This window comes from Cyphomyrmex costatus, unplaced genomic scaffold, assembly GCF_001594065.2.
Source record: "Cyphomyrmex costatus isolate MS0001 unplaced genomic scaffold, Ccosl1.0 scaffold270, whole genome shotgun sequence".
Lineage (NCBI taxonomy): Eukaryota > Metazoa > Arthropoda > Insecta > Hymenoptera > Formicidae > Cyphomyrmex > Cyphomyrmex costatus.
Window position 1 is genome coordinate 1,103,661 of NW_017276800.1, and position 19,565 is coordinate 1,123,225.

Sequence of the window (19,565 nt, forward strand, 5' to 3'; positions counted from 1 at the left end):
ATTAGCTTTTATTGAAAATCGAAATAACTATCTGCCCAGCATATATAATAATGGATTGTGTGATGAGCCTCACATTTTCGAAATCTGATGCATCTTGCGTCATTTTTCATCTGTGTAATGCAAGTTATTTTCCATTTCAATGAATAATTTCAGCCTCCACGTACAAAACGTCAACTGAAAAACATTTTGGCATTGTTTCTGTGAGTTTCCAATTAATGTTGGTAGAAGAAGAAAAGTGTGCATTACTTAAATTCTCTCTTCTGTCGACACTTTGTTTTTTTATATTAAAAAATAACTTTTCCTGCGAAAAATAAAATTACTTTGTAATTTTCTATGGGATATCATTTAACACATTAAGTGCACATTCGAAGAAAGAGACTAAATTTTCCAATTTTTTAAAATAAATTATAGGGTAAATGTCCAGATCAGAAAATTCCTTCTCAATGATCTTGACCTATGTTGTTAAGGTCATGACTTCGAATAACCTCTAACAAATTTTAGCTGTTATTTGTCCTTCGTTAAAAAGTTATTAACGAGAAAGTTTAAAAATATAATACATATAGTCTCATTCTAATACAACTTTTTGGACGTACAAACGATTATGGAAAGAACTGCGAGCAAATATTCCTCGCTATAATACATGCGACTATTACTTTATCCATTATATTGCAGAATTCGTAGTCAAAAAATGTATAATGTGAATGAATTAATAAATTTTTTAATATTATGAGTGCAATATATCCACTAGATAATATTGATTAAAAATTTTTATTCATGTGCTGAGATTATTCTTTATTTTACAATTCAAAGCGTAACTTTCACACCTGCTTCAGAGTCGCACGACTTTTGCGCGAAGCGACTTCTACCCCACTTCCCCTCTTGCTACAGAGGCGCACGACTTCCACATGAAGCGATATCCACCTCACCCTCCTCTCTGCTTTAAGGGCACACGACTTCTATGATTGTACTATGTTGCACAAAGTCGAAATCCACATGCAACAGTACAACTATGGAAGTCGTGCGCTCCTTAAGGGAGGACGGGGGCGAGAGTTGTTTTGCGAGAAAAGTCGAACATTTCACAGCAAGGGGAGGTGTAGATTAGTATACTTAATATGCGTAGCAGAAATAATATGTTATTTTCGAAACATTATGTTAATAATTTTTTAACGAAGGACGAGCAACGACTAAAACTTGCTGGAGGTCACTTAGGGCCATGACCTTGACAATATATATATCAAGGTCAAGATCATTGAGGGAGATCCCTAATCTGGATATTTACTAAATAAATAATAGGATAGGAAAGTAAACATATTGTTAATGAATTTTCTATTTTCTATTTTTGTCTTATATTTCACGTAATTGAATGCTAAAAGGATAACTTTCGAAGGTCTTATATCACTTGTAAAATGCTTTCAACAGAAAAAACACTGTTTCATAACTTATTGTTAGCTATGTGATGTATACACAATTTACTCTTTTAATAAAGATCCTCGAAGCTTCGAAACAAAAAGAAATAGTTTCTTCATCTTAAAGAAAGAAAAAATAAATATTCAAGAGCGTTTAATCTACTTTTGCATTTATTGTATTTATTAAAGTTGACACGAATAAAACAATAGCTTACCAAAGCTATATATAATATATTTGGAGACATATACATTTGGCAAGAACATATCTAACCTAAGCAGCATATTAAAGAGTCTATCCCTTTTTCTTGCGACGTGTAAGTAAATTAATAAAGCCTGAAGCTTAGGTTTCATTAGCTATGCTAATATAAATCCGTTGCTACTATACATCACGCTATCCACTGCACATTACTCGGCAACCCCCGTTTATGAGATGGAAATTCTCTTTGCCGCGATTTATTCGCACGCTAGCCTTCGCTCACTTAACCGAATAATCGATTGACGTAGATAGCTGATAGATCTTTCTAGTGACATAGGCGGAAATCAGGAGGCGAACATTTTTGTTTAACAAGTACAATATATATGAGATCAAATCTCGTATTCAGGAAAAAACTATTAATATTTCTAACACTTTTTTTAGATTAGTTATATAGATTATTATCATAATGATTTTATCAATCGCCACAAAAACACATGCCACAACGATTCAGTGAAATCTAATTATAAATTAAAACATAATGATATAAGCAAAAGTCACACAAAAGTTTTTTTTATTTGTATTTTATGTATTAAAAGCTGTAAACTTTTGAATAATTTTATAATCTCGTAGTACTTGAAACAATTCTGTGATTCTATTAAGCGAGCGGTTTATTTCCATAAAGTCGCTTAGAAATGCACTAATCAACAACCAATCAATTCTACTGACTGAGACTACTTTAATTCGATTCCTCATATTATTTTGCGAAAAATATTTACATAGACTTAATTTTTTTTACGTGGTCGTTGAATAGTTATAAACAATTACTGGCTCTTATTATTTCTATATTGAGTTATAAACAATTTTTTAAATCTAAACTTTAAATAAAAATTCCGAAAATAATATTTAAGCTTAATTATTATAGATCAAAATAAACATTTTTTGTCTCTTAAAAAATTATCATGTTTGCGGAAAAAACACACGATCATTATATTCTTATTGCCTAAATACTATTCTGTTATACTAGGAAAAAATATGTAACAATTAAATGCTCAAAAATTATAAAAATATGCAGAATTTATTAAAATACAATATAAAATGTAACCAATATTTTTTGTAAAATAATTTCACCGTATAATATTTATAAGTTTAAGAATAATATAAGAAAGGAAATATAAGATAAAAAATGTGTATATGTTTATAAAAAGAATTTAAATTTTAACGTTAACATGAACTATCTGCTAAAATTAGTTTACCAATATCCGAAATGCGTGTAACTTTATGCACATATATATTAGATATACTTTACATAAAAAAGATATTTATATAATAGCTGTAGAAAGGAAAGAAAAATAATTATTATTAATTAGAAACACGAATACATGCTTGTTTCAGGAAGCGAATGGTTACAATAATATTAGAAGAAAAATGAAGAGTTAAAAGGAGTAAAAAGAGGGAGAGATATATATTCGCGGGATGAATCAAATACATATTTTCATATTCAAGTCATTTCCACACAATGGATACAAAGCTTGACATGTTATGATAGCTTATATAATTTTTCAACGGATCAATCAAGTTCATTTACAGATTAGTCAAATTCAATTAATTTAGTCGTGAGTTTCGAGAGTTTTTTCAATAAAGTTAAAAAATTGTCCAAGACGAAAATTACGATGTGCTTCAGAAAGTTGTTTTCCTCAGATAATGTAAAATGCAAAATCGAAGATCGAAGATTATGACCATTGCGTTCTAACTAAAACATTTCGTTGTCTCGATGAAATACCTGAATTGTTAACACATATATGATATATATACAATATATATATATATATATATATATATATGTATGATTGATATTTATAAAGAATGCCTTATTTACCTTTTTAACTAGCTAATCGCATTAGGCAATTAGTAATTTAATTTGTTCAGTCAATCGTCCATATATTATTGATTGCAATAACATGATAATCTCGATGATGTTGGCGTCATGACGACAAATGAAGCAAGGCGTGATGAGTACAAGAAGAAAAACTTAACTCGAAGAAAAGCGCATAGGCAAGAATAAAAGTGAGAATTATGTTGCTATAAGAGTGACAATGTCAACGTACGCCACATCAGATACACCGCTACCATCCACTATCTTTGCTGAGGAATTAACGACTAGCATCATACCCACCGTTACCAAGATTGACACACGATTGGACATCAGTCCTGTCTCAGTTATTCTGGCGATCTCCATAGTGTGCATTCTCTCACCTATCACCGTTACTAGTAACTCCATCATCTTAGCAGTCTTCTACAGGTACAAAAGACTCAGGACTGCTTCCAATTGCCTTTTAGTCTCGTTGGCAATTAGCGATTTTGGGGTAAGTCTTTTATTTATACATACATATATTACAGTTATGACTTGTATCATTCTTATATAATATAAATAAAAATATATCGTAATATGTACATGTACCTATGTAAGAAAGGGATCTTTGACTGTGCATATTGGTTTCTATCGATGTGTGTCCGCGGTTGGGCTCGTCTCGTTCGTTCGTCCTGACGCGCGTTATTGCGGCCGGCGCGGCGTGACGACGTCGTAGACGCAGGCGTCCGCAGTGTTCGTTCGGGCTACGCCATTTTCGCGGACATTGTATCACCCACTTTGTTTCTATATTTCTTTTTGTATGCATATTATCTTTTTGGTACGACTAGCCACGTGTTAATCCGGTTATAACAGAACCTGGGCCACCTTAAATTAAGAAGAAGAAGACTATAACTGCAATAATAGACGCATGAGTAGACATCGTGTTTAGATTATCTTAAAAATGGAGCTTCCTATAGAGTATTTTCGATATGCGTTGCTTTTGTTTTTTAATCAGAAAAAAACAGCGGTAGAAGGTAAAAGAATTCTGATAGAAAAACTTACGGTGATGTTGTCCCATCAATTAAGACATGTAAATCTTGGTTTAGGCGATTCAAAAGTGACAATTTCAATGTTAACGACAAAGATCATTCGGGACAACTAAAAAAGATGGAAAATGCAGATTGGCAAGCATCATTGGACGAAAATCCAGCACAATCTACTTCAGAATTTGCCAGAGCATTAAATGTTGATCGTACAACAGTTACTAAATATTTATATGATATGGGAAAGAGATTTGCAAGGAAGGAAAATGGATTCCATATCAATTATCGGAAAATGCCATTGTGATCTCATGTTGCATTATCAGTGGCTGCGTTAAACGCTATTAGAGCTGAAACGGGATGTCTTACGCACCCGCGTGTATTCTCCAAACATTGCCTCGATCATATTTCACTCGTTTTTCAAATAACAAACATATTATGTTAAATTAGTACTTGGATACATTCGACACAAAATTTTAATAACGACTTGAGTGGTTCATTTTTAACACACAAATACAGAATGTTTTTTTACTGTATATAAATCGCGTATGTGATGATAAATCTCATCATGTAAAATAAAGTATCGGTATTCACGCATCTATACTCTAGCTCTTGCACGGTAACAAAAATTTGTACGTTTCTGTTGGTAATGGTCCATTCACGTTTCTGTTGATCGTTTGTGTTGAATTTTTTAACATAAACGTAATTGTGTTATTCAAAGATTTTGTGTTAAATTGATATTTATCACTCTTAATGTTAAAAAGCTTTTCATTTCTGCGATTTTTGATTACCCTAGCAATGGAAATATACATATAGTAATTTACTTGATAATGCCGTTACTTGTATCGTTATTTTTTATAATAGATAATGATTTAATAATGACGTCGCAATGTTTTATGACTGTAACAACAACTAACTAAACGCTAAAGTTACGCTAAAATTGAGAAAAATATCTACTTTGAAAAGTAATAACTAATTATTATTATGCATTATTTACTGAAGAAAAAAATTCGTTACTTATATAAAACACATCGACGTAAAAGTATATGTTTTAAAAATAAATCATTATAACGACAAAAAGCAACGACGTTACAAAATAAGTAAGGTGTACTTCCATTCCCTAGCTATAAATTATACAGCTGATCAGAATAGTTGTCGTCACTGATGTTCTGCTTATTGGTGTTCTCTCTCTCAATATAAACTGATTTTTAACAATGCCAGCAATTTTCCGCTTCGTGTCTTTCCTAGATAACATGCATGTTGTATGAGATAGATCTAAAAGACATGTTTTAGACATGCCTAATGAAAAACGTCTTTTAGATCTCTTACAGGTATGCAACATAAATGTTATCCCGCGGGTTTGCGCAATAATTTTATACTCGCAATATAGGCTGATACTCGCTCGCATCAGCGAACGCATTCTCATTTAGATTCACGATAAATGCATAATCTGTTCGTTTTTATTGATAGATCGGCGTGTTTATGCCAGTCGGGATGCAGCTGGAGCTCTCCGGTCTACCAGAAAACGGCATTTCCGCTCTTTGCATTGTACCGTATTGCATTGTGATCGCGCTCTGTAGTGTGAGTGTCCTAGTCACCGTGGCCATCGCGGTGGACCGTTTGACTTCGTTGGCGCAACCATTGCGATACAAGAACATTATCACCCACAGCAGCGTAGAAAAATACATCGCGGTCTTTTGGATATATGCGATCGCTATTGGTCTTTCGCCTCTCATCTATGCTCAGATCATCGGAGAGATGCAATCGCACAGGTAATAATTATATTTACTCAATGTTCATTATAATATATATATATATATATATATGTATATGTTTATATAATTTAAGAAAACTTGAGTAAATTCGGTTTATAAGAATATTATGGCGCGCGCGCACACACAAGTCAAGTGCAACTTCTTTAATACATCATATATATACAATAAATGGCTTGTTGCGTTATTAATACTATTAAGGCTACGTTGATTCGAAAATGTATTATTTAGTTACGAGACGCTACGAGAGGAAATGATGATACAAAGAAATTTACAATCTGGAAAGTATCAAAATCTCATCATATAAAACTATTTAATTTATAGGTTGCAAAATGGAATAAAATACAATTACTTACGAATCCCATTTAATTTAATCAAAGTAGATACGTTAATACAAAATATGGGCGCAAATTTTACGTCCTATTTTTTTTTGTTTTGTAATTTTATCTTTTATTTTTTGTTTTTTATCAATAAATTTTCACAAAAAACTTAAAGATGAAGAGAATTAAACAATAATACGCATATAATATATCATTATTAATGTAATGTAAAAAATTTCTATACTTAAATTTTTATTAATTCTGAAAATTGTTTATTAATAAAAATATCGTACATCTCGCACTACTTATAGTAGATACCTACATATCACACAAATCCAGTGAGATGTCAGAAAAAATTTTTATTTTGCCTTTCTTCCAAAAAAAAAATCACTCGCTGTACGAGCCTTCAGAATAAGCCTTTTCTAATTATAAATATTACAATTAAAACATAGCCGTAATTTCAATATAAAGAAATTTGTCTTCAACTATATAAAGGCCAGTCTTTATTACCGTTGCGGAAGCGCCATTATCAACTCATCGAATTGTTTTGTTTGCAAGGCTGCTTTGGGCCTGAGCACAAAGATTGTCGTGGATTGTCGTATGGGCCTTCTACATACTTAAGTTTTAAGTGTTAAATCATAAGAAATTTACCAATCACAATCGAATATGAGAAGAATAATCGACTGTGAGTGGTCAATTTCTTATTATGACTTATACTACTTAAAACTTAGGTAATGGCTTACTGTAGAAGGCCTAGTAAAAGATCTCGCATACTACGTCGTATGACATTATGATTCTGTCGGAAATAATTACGACACTTACGTGTCGAAAACTGCTACAACAATCCACGACAATTTGTGCTCAAGTCCTTTCTCTGCTGAACGCAGCCATTTATATGTGTGATCGATAAATATTGTGGAGTTGAGTTTATTGCGATTATGTGTGTACATTCACTATACGAAAGCGCGTCGCGTCGCGACCAGTTTCACCCGTACCGTATTTTCATCCGTTTGGCATTTATCAAGCGCAATTGTTAACGTTTGATCAACGGAGAGCCGACGCGACGGCAATTTCAGCTACGACAGTAGTCAAATCAACGACTATAATCAATCCGTGACCTTCTAGTAGAATATATGATCGAAATTCATATTATATACTCGCTGCGAATGCCCAGAGAATCACACTTATTTATGATAAGCCATATCGATTTACATGGCTCATCAACGATATGTGACATATCGCAGTTCTATTACTTCAATTGCTCTGATTTTACTTCTCACCGCTAAACCGGAAACAATAGTTGCTTTCTATTTTTACACGAGCGATATCTGCTTACTGAATCTCAACTTGTGTGAGTATTTTATACAGTGTACTTTATACATATACTTATTGTTAAATAATGATATCTTTATAGTTACTTTGCTTTGGTGGTAACAAAGTTATCGCATAACAACACAAGCTTATAACCTCACTTTTAATATGAGTTAAAGCAGACTCGATCAGACTGTCTGCAGTACAAGCATTATACGAGCTTTTGCAGATTAATAAGTATTCCATTTTAATGTAATGAATTATTTGCGAATAAATAAAGAAAGAAAAAAATATGTAAGAAAAAATATTAACATTTAATATTGAAATATGGTATCGAACAATAGATACCATAGCTGACATTGTAATTCTACTGCGAATAATATATTTTTCATATTAATTTATCTTGCAGCGGGAACTGCAGGTTCGACGCGGCCGTGTTACCACCAGTTAGAGTATTTCTGGTCGTGGCAGTTTGGGCACCGAGCGCTCTGGTTCTACTGTGTTGTTACATGTATGTCTATTTTGTCGCGCGTGCACACGCGCGTGCGATTTACACAGTAGAATTATCATTTAGACATCAGACGCAGACAATGGCACTGCCTCGTTATGGACAAACGTTAGCAGTTACAGTTGGTGCATTTTTTATTCTGTGGCTTCCATTCCAAGTGAGTATTACAGCAAACAATATATCTTTTATATTCTCTGTGAAAGGACTGTAAATGCTTTGATATATTGATGTAAAATTCAAGCTGCCACTGCAATTATTGAACTGTATCATATCATTCATGGACACATATTTTTACTTACCTCATAGGCATTCTAAATCTTTTTTGTGTATCTAAAATTTTTATTACTGTTCTAGACTTTCAAAAAAATCTAAAAAAATTCAGGATTTCGTTTCAACAGCTTTGCTCGCTACATTACCAAATAATTGTTTAACTCAAATATTAGAACGTTTGTTTTATAAAAATGGAAATTTGTGTCAAGAAATTTGAGAGTGAAATTTTGCCTGGATAAAAATGTGTGCCTACGACGGATTATATATATAATATAAAATCTAATCCTGTCTGTTCTGTATAGTGTTTATAGAATGTCGCTTTGGATTGACATTTTACCATGCCACATGCTTCCTACACTAGAGGAATAAGATTTAAATCTATTATAGTGTTCAGAGTCTACTATTTGAGTCTACATATTCTTGGTAGTGACTTTATATTATATCAAGTAAATTACGGGCATGCGTTGTGCTTGCGTTGAGTAATGCCTGTTTTTACATGCTTAATATTTAACGAAAGCGAGAGAGAATTCTTGTGCAGGAATAAAAAACGGATTTAGAATCGCTAGATTCTAACAAAGAAAGTGCTAGTAAACGTACAACTCTAAGGCAATCTATGACATGGTTTTTTCTTTTTTTAGACTTGCATGCTGGTGGACATTTTCTATGGTACCAACATTCTATCGGAATGGGCGGTGGTGTGGTTAGGTTTGCCAATTCTTGCGCACAGTGGTGCGAATCCCTGGATCTATGCTTTTCATCATGGTGAGATGCGCATTGCCGCCGGAAAAATTGCTGAAGATCTGGTCGCTCTGTTTGGTATGACGACAGGCCGTTACGGCCGTTCACCGACAAGATGCGGTACCAACACGAACCTTGAACTAGCCGAAGTAAATTATGATGAAGAGAGCAACGAAAGCAGACAGCATCCGCCCATAGAGAATAATTGCTTTACTGCTACCAAGCACCACAACACTCTTTATAATAAAAAATGTTTAGAAATATCGGGTAGGCATGCTGATATTATGCCCGTGAAGCATAACATCGAACATATTGCGTCCTGCAACAGTCGACCGGGCGACATCATAGAGGAAAATATTCACGATCTGACGAAGATGCTCGATCCAAGTTATATCATTTACCGGAATCACGTTATCGACTCTAATCACAACATTGACAAGATCAAAAATCTCAAGTATTTGCTGGATCCGACCTTCAATAAGATTAGGCATTTACGACGATTGAATCACAAACGAATAAACGGGAAGAACTTGTCGTTGATTTTCGAGTCGGAGAAATTTATATCTTATCAGAACTTGAAGAGCGACGGCTCACACAGTAATCGTAAGTTTCTTCCGTTGAATGCCCTGTCGGATCCGATACTAAATGTCGATACTTCCATAGTAGACTCGAACCAAGTAATGTTCCGCGTAAATAACGTTTCCTATCAAAGACGGAATCCAAACTTGACCAGATCAGATTCAAATCTCAGAACGGTAACTGTGCATACTTCCGAGGTAGGCACGAGATTCTTGCCGACAAGTGACAACGGCACAGAAAAACACGGTTACTCCGTGCAACATCACAATTACGGATACGAGGACGCATTAGCGAGGCACGCAATGGTGCTCTGCCAACAGATGGAGGCTCAACAGAGAGAAACTTTTAACAAGGCTTCTCATTCGCGACCTAAGTTTCGTTATTTTGGACGCGTGAATCCGAATCTAAAGCATAAACTGAGAAACGGTTGCTCCTCCTTATCAGCATCTGGTAATGTCAGGAGAAGCTACGAGACAGATACCTTGAAGCGAAATGTGAACCCGCACCTAACTATTACGTCGAACAAATTAGCCAATCTTATTAACCTAGACTACTCACCACCGAGAAACGGGCACACACCCGCGCACATAAATTCTGCTGCCAAAACCATGACGCAAACTTATAGAAATTTGGAGGTGTTGAAGTATTCCGAGTCGATTAATGCAATCAGCGATCCAGTGATGCACCGAGTAACTATGTTGGAGCCTTCCAACTTGATGGATTCGTTGGTTGTTCCGACGATACACTCAGAACCGCTGAGTCCCATAGATCCTCTCCCCATAGCCGAAGAGATATCTCTTCGACCTGAAGAGATGCAAAGTCTCGAGATTCCGAGATCTGTCGTGGACGTCATCGCGCAACGCGTTAGATCGCCTCTAAATAAAAGAAGCAGTCCCGTGAGACGTCCCATTCCCATAGTACCACCCGTGTTACTAAATATCGAGGACTTGAGCGAACCATTCGAACAAGGTGATGATCAAATTCTGAGTCAAAAGTGCGACCCTCCAACTGGTAATACATCGACATTGGAGCCGATTGATTTTTTCGAGGCATTGCTGAGGAACTCGGACAAAGATAGAGAAACGAGATTACCAGAACCTATTTTCGCCGAGCACGATTCCACTAGGTTTAGCTCAAGACGTCCATCCGACTCAAAGTGGTCCGAGTCTTCTAGGAGCCAGGAGGTCTTATCGAGTGCCACGATGGAGTACCAAACCACGTTCCCATTGTCCTATTCGGTCAACGACTTTCAGACTTGTAACAGTGGCAGCGATCTCAACGATCTCACCTCCCTGGACCCCTTCATGTGTCCTGACGCTCTGACGTCATCTCTGCGCGAGTCCTTCTTTAGCGCACCATCAATGCCTGACTCGGACATATTCACGTCTTTTGAGGAGAGCTACGAGCCGGTTTTTATGCCCGATTCCGAACGGGACACATTGGCGTACAGTTCGATGTCAACAATGAATTTAAAGAGGTGTGCTATAGAAGCGGTTTATCAAAGTAGATCTACGGAATCGGTGCACCGTGTCAGGCATCCCTCGACACGATCCTGCACGATTCTTAGAGTAGAACCAGCCGTACATTCGAATAGATTGCGCGTCAGACCTTGTACGGATTACATCTTGAAGGATCCGCCCACGCTGGTTAAGAAAAACGCGCCGCGTCTGGCGCCTCTTGCCATCCCCACACCCACCGATATTTGCACTCCCACGTTTGATATCGTATCGGAAATTAAAAGCGATAACGGTATTGGCGTCAGAGTTTAAATCGTTCTGATGATAAATAGAGGTCTGTGAATTTTTTCGCGTGTGCTTGCACTAGAAATATTTATTAGTTGCAATATCAAACTTCAAATTCTGGAAAGAATTTTAAAGCCTTTATTTATTTCTAGAATACAAAGAAAGAGGAAAAAGATCCAGAGAGTATGCAAAAGTTGTATAATACCAGGACGGTTTTATATGCCAGACATCGTATATAAATTAACAAATCGTACAAAAAATACTATTGCCAAATAAGTTTCACGTATGTCTTTAATAATTTTTTATTCATAATGTACCACTCGATAATGCAACCAAATTATTTGTGTACTATATGGGGACCATAATTTGTCATAATTCATTTTAATATTTTTTTCGGGAGAGGCAACATATACTTTAAATTATTTAATATATATACGACTCTTACTTACACTTTTTTTTATCCTTTTCAATACTTCATGCTGTCACTCTTGCTCATACTTTTTATATCAGATTCAAAGTTATTTATATTTTTAATATTTTAATTTGAAAAATAATTGCTTGAGATTGAAGTCACATCTCTGAAAATTTAAAAGCTTGATGTTCTTAATTTAAGATGGTTTTGGTTATCATGTGCGGCATTATACTAGATTTGAAGTGCACATAGTATTTTTAAATTGCAATATGTAATAAGAAGAGAATATTTTATTTATGTGACATTGTACATACATACGTAATAAATACGAACGTGCAGTGTGTTTTTATTCTGCGAGTCATTCCGTGAATCAAATGGTTATACAAAAGTTCTATAAATGGTGTGCCAAGCGAATCGTTTTAAATCAATTTTCGTAGTCAACATGTTACGCCCGCAATATATTATTATACATATATCGTGTACCTGATAAAAATTATATGTATGTTTGTTGATTCGAAAAGAGATTTTGAAGATATATTGCAGAATTTTAAATATATTGAAATATTGTTTAATAAGAGGCAGACTTTATAATATAAAGTCTAATGTAATACGGGGATAGTACAGTATCTTTTGTAGTCAATAAAATTTTGTCTTTTCGCCTGGTCTATTTTTGCACGATTTGTTTTTGTAATATAAAATTCTTTGTAACCGACTCTTATATGTCCGTACTTTTTACTATTATTTTTGAAAGACAAGAATCCTTTATTTTTCACTTATTTTGATAAAATTCTTTCAGAGATATATAATAATTTACCTAAATGTGTGTCTTTCTATCTTATTAAAGAGAATTTTGTATGTGCATGCGCGCGCGCTCTCAAATAGAATATAAAAATTAAATTTATTTATACCAGAATTAAAATTTATTTTTAAATTGTGCAAAATCACTTTTTATTTTTTTCTTATTGCTAAGAATAATACATATAAATTGTTTAACCTGCTGATTATTTAATTCGTATAAAATCATATTATATACAATATGTTAAATGTGTAAACGGTAGAATAAAAATCGAGATTGTTGAACACGTTACAAATAGATAAATAGAAAAATAAAAATAAGAGAGAAAGAGAAATCAATGATGAATATATATTGTATAATATATTGTATATTTGTATGTGTGTATGTACATATATCATAAATGTACGTATACAGTTATTTCTATTTCAGAGAAAAGGACCAAAAACTGAAGCAAAAGTATAAAAGAATCAGTATTAATTGCATGAAAAATTGGATCCTGGTGAAATAAATTTATTTTCATATATTGCTAATGTAGTTTACGAAGGTAGTTTGATAAGTTTATGCAAAATCTAAAATATAGCACCAATCAGTACGTATCGAGTACCTTCCACTTCCTCCTATTTTCTAAATTTGGACTTTGTAGTGTAAATCGAACCTTTTTGCGGTCACACTACGAAATTCTTTCTGATCCATTTTTTGCAAACCACAAAACTTGGTCAATTCAAATGAACGCCAGACTTTGGTGTGTTGATCCTCCAAGAGTTGCTGAATACTAAAAATAATCTCAATACGTACTGGTGGTGCTATATTTTAGACTTTGCAAGGACTTGTCAAACTACCCTCATGTAGTATAGTGAGCAAAACATGTTACAAGGCTACAATAATGGAGAATATATTTTTTATGTATCAAAAGTGCTCTGTGTAAGCACAAATTTTACACCTTTTATATACCTAGCTCAAAAATAACTATCCATTATTGTGTCTTGCGTCTAATACCTGTTACATTATAAACTATATTATATAATCTAATTAATTTTATCGCGCGGGATCCAATTTTTCATATGATTAGTGCGAGATCCTTTCAAAAAACAACCAATAGAGTTTTTATATAAATCGTTCTACGGAAATTGAAACTATCGCATATTTTCTTTATATTATTTGGTTACATGTACATTTACACGTTACTATATTTCTATTATCCTGCAACTATATCTCTTAAATCTTTAATTTTATTTACACATCACCGTAAAAATTACTTTACTAATTAATGTGAATGACGAAATCATCTAAAGAAAACACGAAATAAAGAAGAAAAGAATAATCGTATTTCTTACAAATGCCAATTAAATATTGAAATGCTTTTATACATGAAACAATTTAGAAGAGCCACGCATAAATGTAGGTACATTATTCCTGCACTGTCTGAACTATTGCAGAAATAAAAGACAGACTAAGTGTTCTTAGGAATATTCTAAACATGTTAACTATGAAAAAAAAAAGATAGGTACATTCTAGCTGTTTTCTCTCGAATCGAATTTGATAAAATATCAGAAAAGTGAACATTTAAGGAAATTTTTGTAAACATGTTTATGTTCTAATACTTGCTAGCAATTTATCATTGTGTTATAATAAGGTAGAAAGATATTTACAGGAAAAAATTTGTATAACTTCACGAAACATCGTTGTAAAATGTACATTCTACAGAAGTAAAATTCGAATATTTAAAAGTGATAAACACTGATATATTTTTATGGAGTATCTTACTTTTATGTATCTGTATATGTTATGTGTGTATGTTACATTGTGTGTGTGTGTGTGTGTGTGTGTGTGTGTGTGCGTGTGCGTGTGCGTGAGTGTGTGTGTGTGTGTGTGTGTGTGTGTGTGTGTGTGTGTGTTTACATATATCAAATATGAAAGAATAAAAACTATTGATTCGCCATACGATTTTGATTAGTAAAAAATTGAAAAGTATTCCTTACGTTTTTTTCATAATTACATGAACTTCATTTCGAAGTATAAATGCTACACGTATTTCCATTTTAATAAGCAAACATTATTTTGAAATATTTTTTGATTCAGAAAAAAAGTTGAATTAAGCTTTACTATCTTAAAAAGAAATTATTTATACTAAATACGTATGTGATATATATATATATATATATATGTTTCTATTCGTCTACAATTAAAGAAAGAGGATAAAGTGAAAAACCATGTTAATGCATGATGATAATGTTATGTAAAGTATAAAGGTTTATAAATAAAAAATAAATGTAACATTCAAACAAATTTTTTTTACATGTGTTAATTTTTGTTTTATCTTCATAAAAATTTTTTTAGAAATATTTATTAACCCTTAATACATATATAACAGGTCTTATCGAATTCTGGGTCAATTTTCATCACTTTTATAAGTATATAAAGATTATATTAAACGTGATTTTTACGTATACTTTGACATCTTTAGAAAATATTTAAAAAAAAATTGTATATTAAATAATTAAATACTCTAAACACTTTTTAATTTTAATAATATAACACTAGATTTATAGGATCTATCACTCGTTAATTTGACAGGCATCCGAAGAAATAAGTAGATACTACGTACAGAATTTCAAAAGCTGAGGATTAGGAATTTAGATGTATATTTATGTCATTCCATTAATGAAAGTCAACAAAAATTTCTACATGATAATAGTAATGGTTTATGTAATTTTGATATCTGTGAAACCTATTATATAAATTGACGGGTTCCGTAAATCTTATAGTGTTAAATAAATAATTATACAAGGTTGTGTAAGAGTCATATTTATATTGTACTTGTATATAATTAAAACGGTAAATATGAAATGTCAAGGTCATTGGGAAAGAGCTCCCCTAATCTACACACATATTTATAATAATTTATATTATGTCTTCTAGAATTTATTAAAAACGAGTCACTATTACATAGAGTATTTACTCTATATAATAGTGACTCGTTTTTAATAAATTCTAGAAGACATAATATAAATTCACTGTTATCGTTGCATGTTAACTCTCATAGCATTGTTATGTAAGACATTGTATATAAATAATTTATAATTAATTATAGTCGTTAAAATGAGAAAAATGCACTTTTTCATATAAAAATGCAAACTCTGAAATGCTTAAAGAAAAAATATGTTGAAGGTTATATTCTGACAGTTGACATTCTAAAGTATGTACAAAGAAAAAAATAGACATCAAGTATCGGCTGTCCGAAAAGTCATTAAGTTATTGGGCGAGTTCAAGACGACATAGCGGCTAGGTACGCTTGCCGAGCGATCGAGTATGTTTGGTTGGATCTATAAGTAATAACCAATTATATTCAATCGCTCGGCAAGCATACCTAGCCGCTTTGCCGTTTGAACTCGTCCATTGATAGACCTAAATAATATTTTTGATAGCCCTAAATAATATTTTTGATAACCCTAAAATAATATTTTTTGCTGTACATAAATGAAACGTTTGTATATATAAATTAAATATTTATTGCATTATAAACAATTTAATACATTTTATCATTGCGTTACAAAAACAAGTAATTACAAAAAATTTTTTTTATTTTTATTTGAATATTTTTAAATTTATTACATATTTTATTAGATTTGTTTTAGAATTATCTATTTATATTATTTTATTTTCAATTCTTTTAGTACTTTGTCAAAGTTTTGCAATGTAAACGAAAATTATTGAAAATAAAAGGATAAAAATGTTTTAATTGCAGAAAGGTTACTCTCGATTGCTACATAGGGAATAGTGTGTGTGTGTGTGTTTTCCAACAGTAGATTATATTATTCTCTGATCATTCTCTGCGATTCTGTTTTTCTTTAACTTTTTAGATTTTTAACTTTTTAGTATATTTTAAATAAATATTATTTTTAATATTCAAATTTCGATTAAACACATCGTTTTAATTCTTTAAATAATATTGAATGGATATATCATTAAATTTTAAATAAGTAACGTCTCAATTTAAAATGGTTGAGCGTTGCGAATTTCGCGATGCATACTTCACTCTGTGTTGTTTGTTTTGTTCTTGTCTCTATTAATCTAAGGATCTAAGGACATTTGAAGGTTTAAGCTTCGTGGACAGTAGACGTGATCATATAAGCGCCATTTTCAGAGCGAAGAACAAGAAGGATAGAGTGAATCTAGTGTAATATGTTGTAGAAGTTTGTAGTACGTACGTGTTTATCATTTTAATTGCATTATTCTAAATGGATGTGGTAATATATATATATATATATATGTAATTGTATATATTTCTATTTACTTTAACATTTGTAGATTTTACCCATAAATATGGAATCGGGATACATAATAAAGAATAATGCAAGGATTACTGCGAAAGATATACCACATTCAAGTGCACCATTATCGGAATGCATTTGTTATAGACCACATTCTCACATTATATGCAATGGTTGTGGATTTTGGACTAAAGGAAGAGTAAGATACTGTTGTCCTCAACATCCTAAGGTTACTATTTTATATATATACATGTCCATATTCTATTTCTTTTTGTCTTTTAATCTTGTTATTAAAGTTGAAGATATAAAAACAATAATATTATTATTTAAACGATAGGTTTAAATAGTATTATTAATGTGCTACTATATTATTATTATTATCCTTAACTTTCTTTTATCTTACAGATTGTTTTTCTACATGATCATGCTCAATGTCCACGCTGTAGGAGCTATGACTTTATGCTTAAGGAGATCTAAAATAAACAGAACTATTTTTATATCACAGATGAGTTGAAAGTTACAAATTAGACAAATTATTAAACATAAGATAGATATAAGTTAAAAGTTGATAAATAATTCATTTAAATGAAGTTTATTGTTTTACTATTGTTTTTATATTGAGTGAGGTAAAAAACAAATGAAAATATATAAATAAATATTAGGTATAGATTTGTTTGGAAGACTGAAATATTTTCATATATTTGTAATAGATGATATTGAAAAATGAGCACACTTATACAATCTATGTATGTTCTTAAAGTCAAAACTGTCAAAATGTTTAATATCTGTAAATAGAGAGTATATCTTTGTTTCTTATCTTTATCTTTCACAGTACATTATCAGAAATATTAGTATATTGTTATAAACAGTACTGGTATATTGTAAGAAAGTATAGTCGTATTCTAAATTCGAAACTACTGATTCTTTATAAGTATAATAAAAGTGATAACAAAAATGTTTTGACAGTAATGTTAGAAATAACCATAAAGTAAGCATAAATGATATATTGTTTTAAGCAAGCAACTACTTTGTGCACAATGTACACACTTTGTATTCTATCCTAAAAAGATAAGCTTTTTTTCATTCATTCAAATAAAGTGCCTATAATAAAACTGTAAACATATATATTGGATAATATATATTTAATTACATGTTTGAAAAAAAAATTCTTTTGTTAAACAATTTTAACATATAAAAGTAATGGCTGCGTTCAGCAGAGGAAGTAGCTTTGCAACTGTTGTAAAATTCTTGAATATAATTGGCCTATACATTTAGATCTAATAATGAGGAAGTAAAGGCAAAACCAATTAAAGAATTTTACAACAGTTGCAAAGCTGCTTCCTCTGCTGAACGCAGCCAATGGTCAGACTCAACTGTTGGCGGAGCGGATCCGTGAACGCTCACTGCTATTGCATGTTCTAAAAGAATATACCAATAGCAGTGAGCGCTCACGGATCCGCTCCGCAACAGTTGAGTCTGCTGAACGTGACCAATGAGTTATGGAAAATTATAATCAAGCTTTATCGATAAAACAGGACTTCTACATTAAGCAATGGAGTAACAGAGATTGATAAAGTCGATTTTTTACTGTCCGGCCTTCTGCTGGGGACGCTGGGGTGCGTTCAGAATCGTCATCCGGATCCACCCAGATGTTGTTTTAACCTTGTTGTTCACGAATGATAAATAAGGATAACATGACATCTTTTAGACCGGTATTCATAGTCGGTTCTTATTTCAAGACTGTCTTAAGTAATGTCTTAAGATGCTAAAGCGGCCCTCTGATTGGTTCATAACTCTTCAAGACTGAACTTAAGACGGTCTTGAATATAAGAACTGACTATGAATACCGGCCTTAGATGATGATTCCTAAACTCAGTCCTGGGTATCGATCATGAAACTTTTTCCCTAGGATGAAAAGTGAAATTTTTTACCATTGAAGTTAATGGAGAAATTTTTCACTTTTCATCCTAGGGGAAAAAGTTTCATGATCGATACCCTGTTCTACTGGCGCTCATTCGCCGCTCAGTGCCGTTTCTACAAGTTCCCGCGGTTGCTTCAGTTTGCTCGTAAACACACATGTGATGTGTGTGAGCGTTTGAATCGAACGCGATGAATGAACGTCTGATATATGATTATGCTCACACTGTCATTACTTAAAACTGTCATATACGTTTTATTATTATTTTACCTCTCATAAAGGAAAACTTTGACCAGAGCACGTAAGAACCTTTTTGTTACGGACCTGACTAAATCGATAATTCGGATCAAAATGGCTCGCCGGGCAAATGAACATAATTGATTATTATAGGCCGGTATTCATAAGCTGCGGTCGAGTTGCCACTACGAATGCTTTGA

The 19,565-nt window shown here is 32.5% G+C and overlaps 2 protein-coding genes across 2 annotated transcripts; both read left to right on the forward strand.

The window, feature by feature from the left end:
• The first annotated feature begins 3,642 nt into the window (after nt 1-3,642).
• On the forward strand, nt 3,643-11,962 carry LOC108774665 (uncharacterized). Its single transcript, XM_018540816.1, has 5 exons — nt 3,643-3,965; nt 5,962-6,263; nt 8,304-8,559; nt 9,311-11,780; nt 11,884-11,962. The coding sequence occupies exons 1-4, from the start codon at nt 3,696-3,698 to the stop codon at nt 11,756-11,758; spliced, it is 3,276 nt and encodes a 1,091-aa protein (XP_018396318.1). The 5' UTR covers nt 3,643-3,695; the 3' UTR covers nt 11,759-11,780; nt 11,884-11,962.
• A 4,911-nt stretch (nt 11,963-16,873) lies between these two features.
• LOC108774653 (uncharacterized protein CG13380-like) lies at nt 16,874-17,687 on the forward strand. The gene is made up of 3 exons (XM_018540804.1): nt 16,874-17,139; nt 17,248-17,439; nt 17,616-17,687. Exons 2-3 carry the CDS (start codon nt 17,263-17,265, stop codon nt 17,685-17,687), a joined length of 249 nt encoding a protein of 82 aa, XP_018396306.1. The 5' UTR covers nt 16,874-17,139; nt 17,248-17,262.
• Nucleotides 17,688-19,565: the final 1,878 nt, after the last annotated feature.

Bases quoted from the DNA above. Each gene is read 5' to 3' on its own strand.
- LOC108774665 (XM_018540816.1), top strand. From the start codon at position 3,696: ATGTCAACGTACGCCACATCAGATACACCGCTACCATCCACTATCTTT. The intron at 6,264-8,303 runs GTAATAATTATA...TTTATCTTGCAG, and splicing joins GGAGAGATGCAATCGCACAG to CGGGAACTGCAGGTTCGACG. The intron at 8,560-9,310 runs GTGAGTATTACA...TTCTTTTTTTAG, and splicing joins TTCTGTGGCTTCCATTCCAA to ACTTGCATGCTGGTGGACAT.
- LOC108774653 (XM_018540804.1), top strand. From the start codon at position 17,263: ATGGAATCGGGATACATAATAAAGAATAATGCAAGGATTACTGCGAAA. The intron at 17,440-17,615 runs GTTACTATTTTA...TTTATCTTACAG, and splicing joins GTTGTCCTCAACATCCTAAG to ATTGTTTTTCTACATGATCA.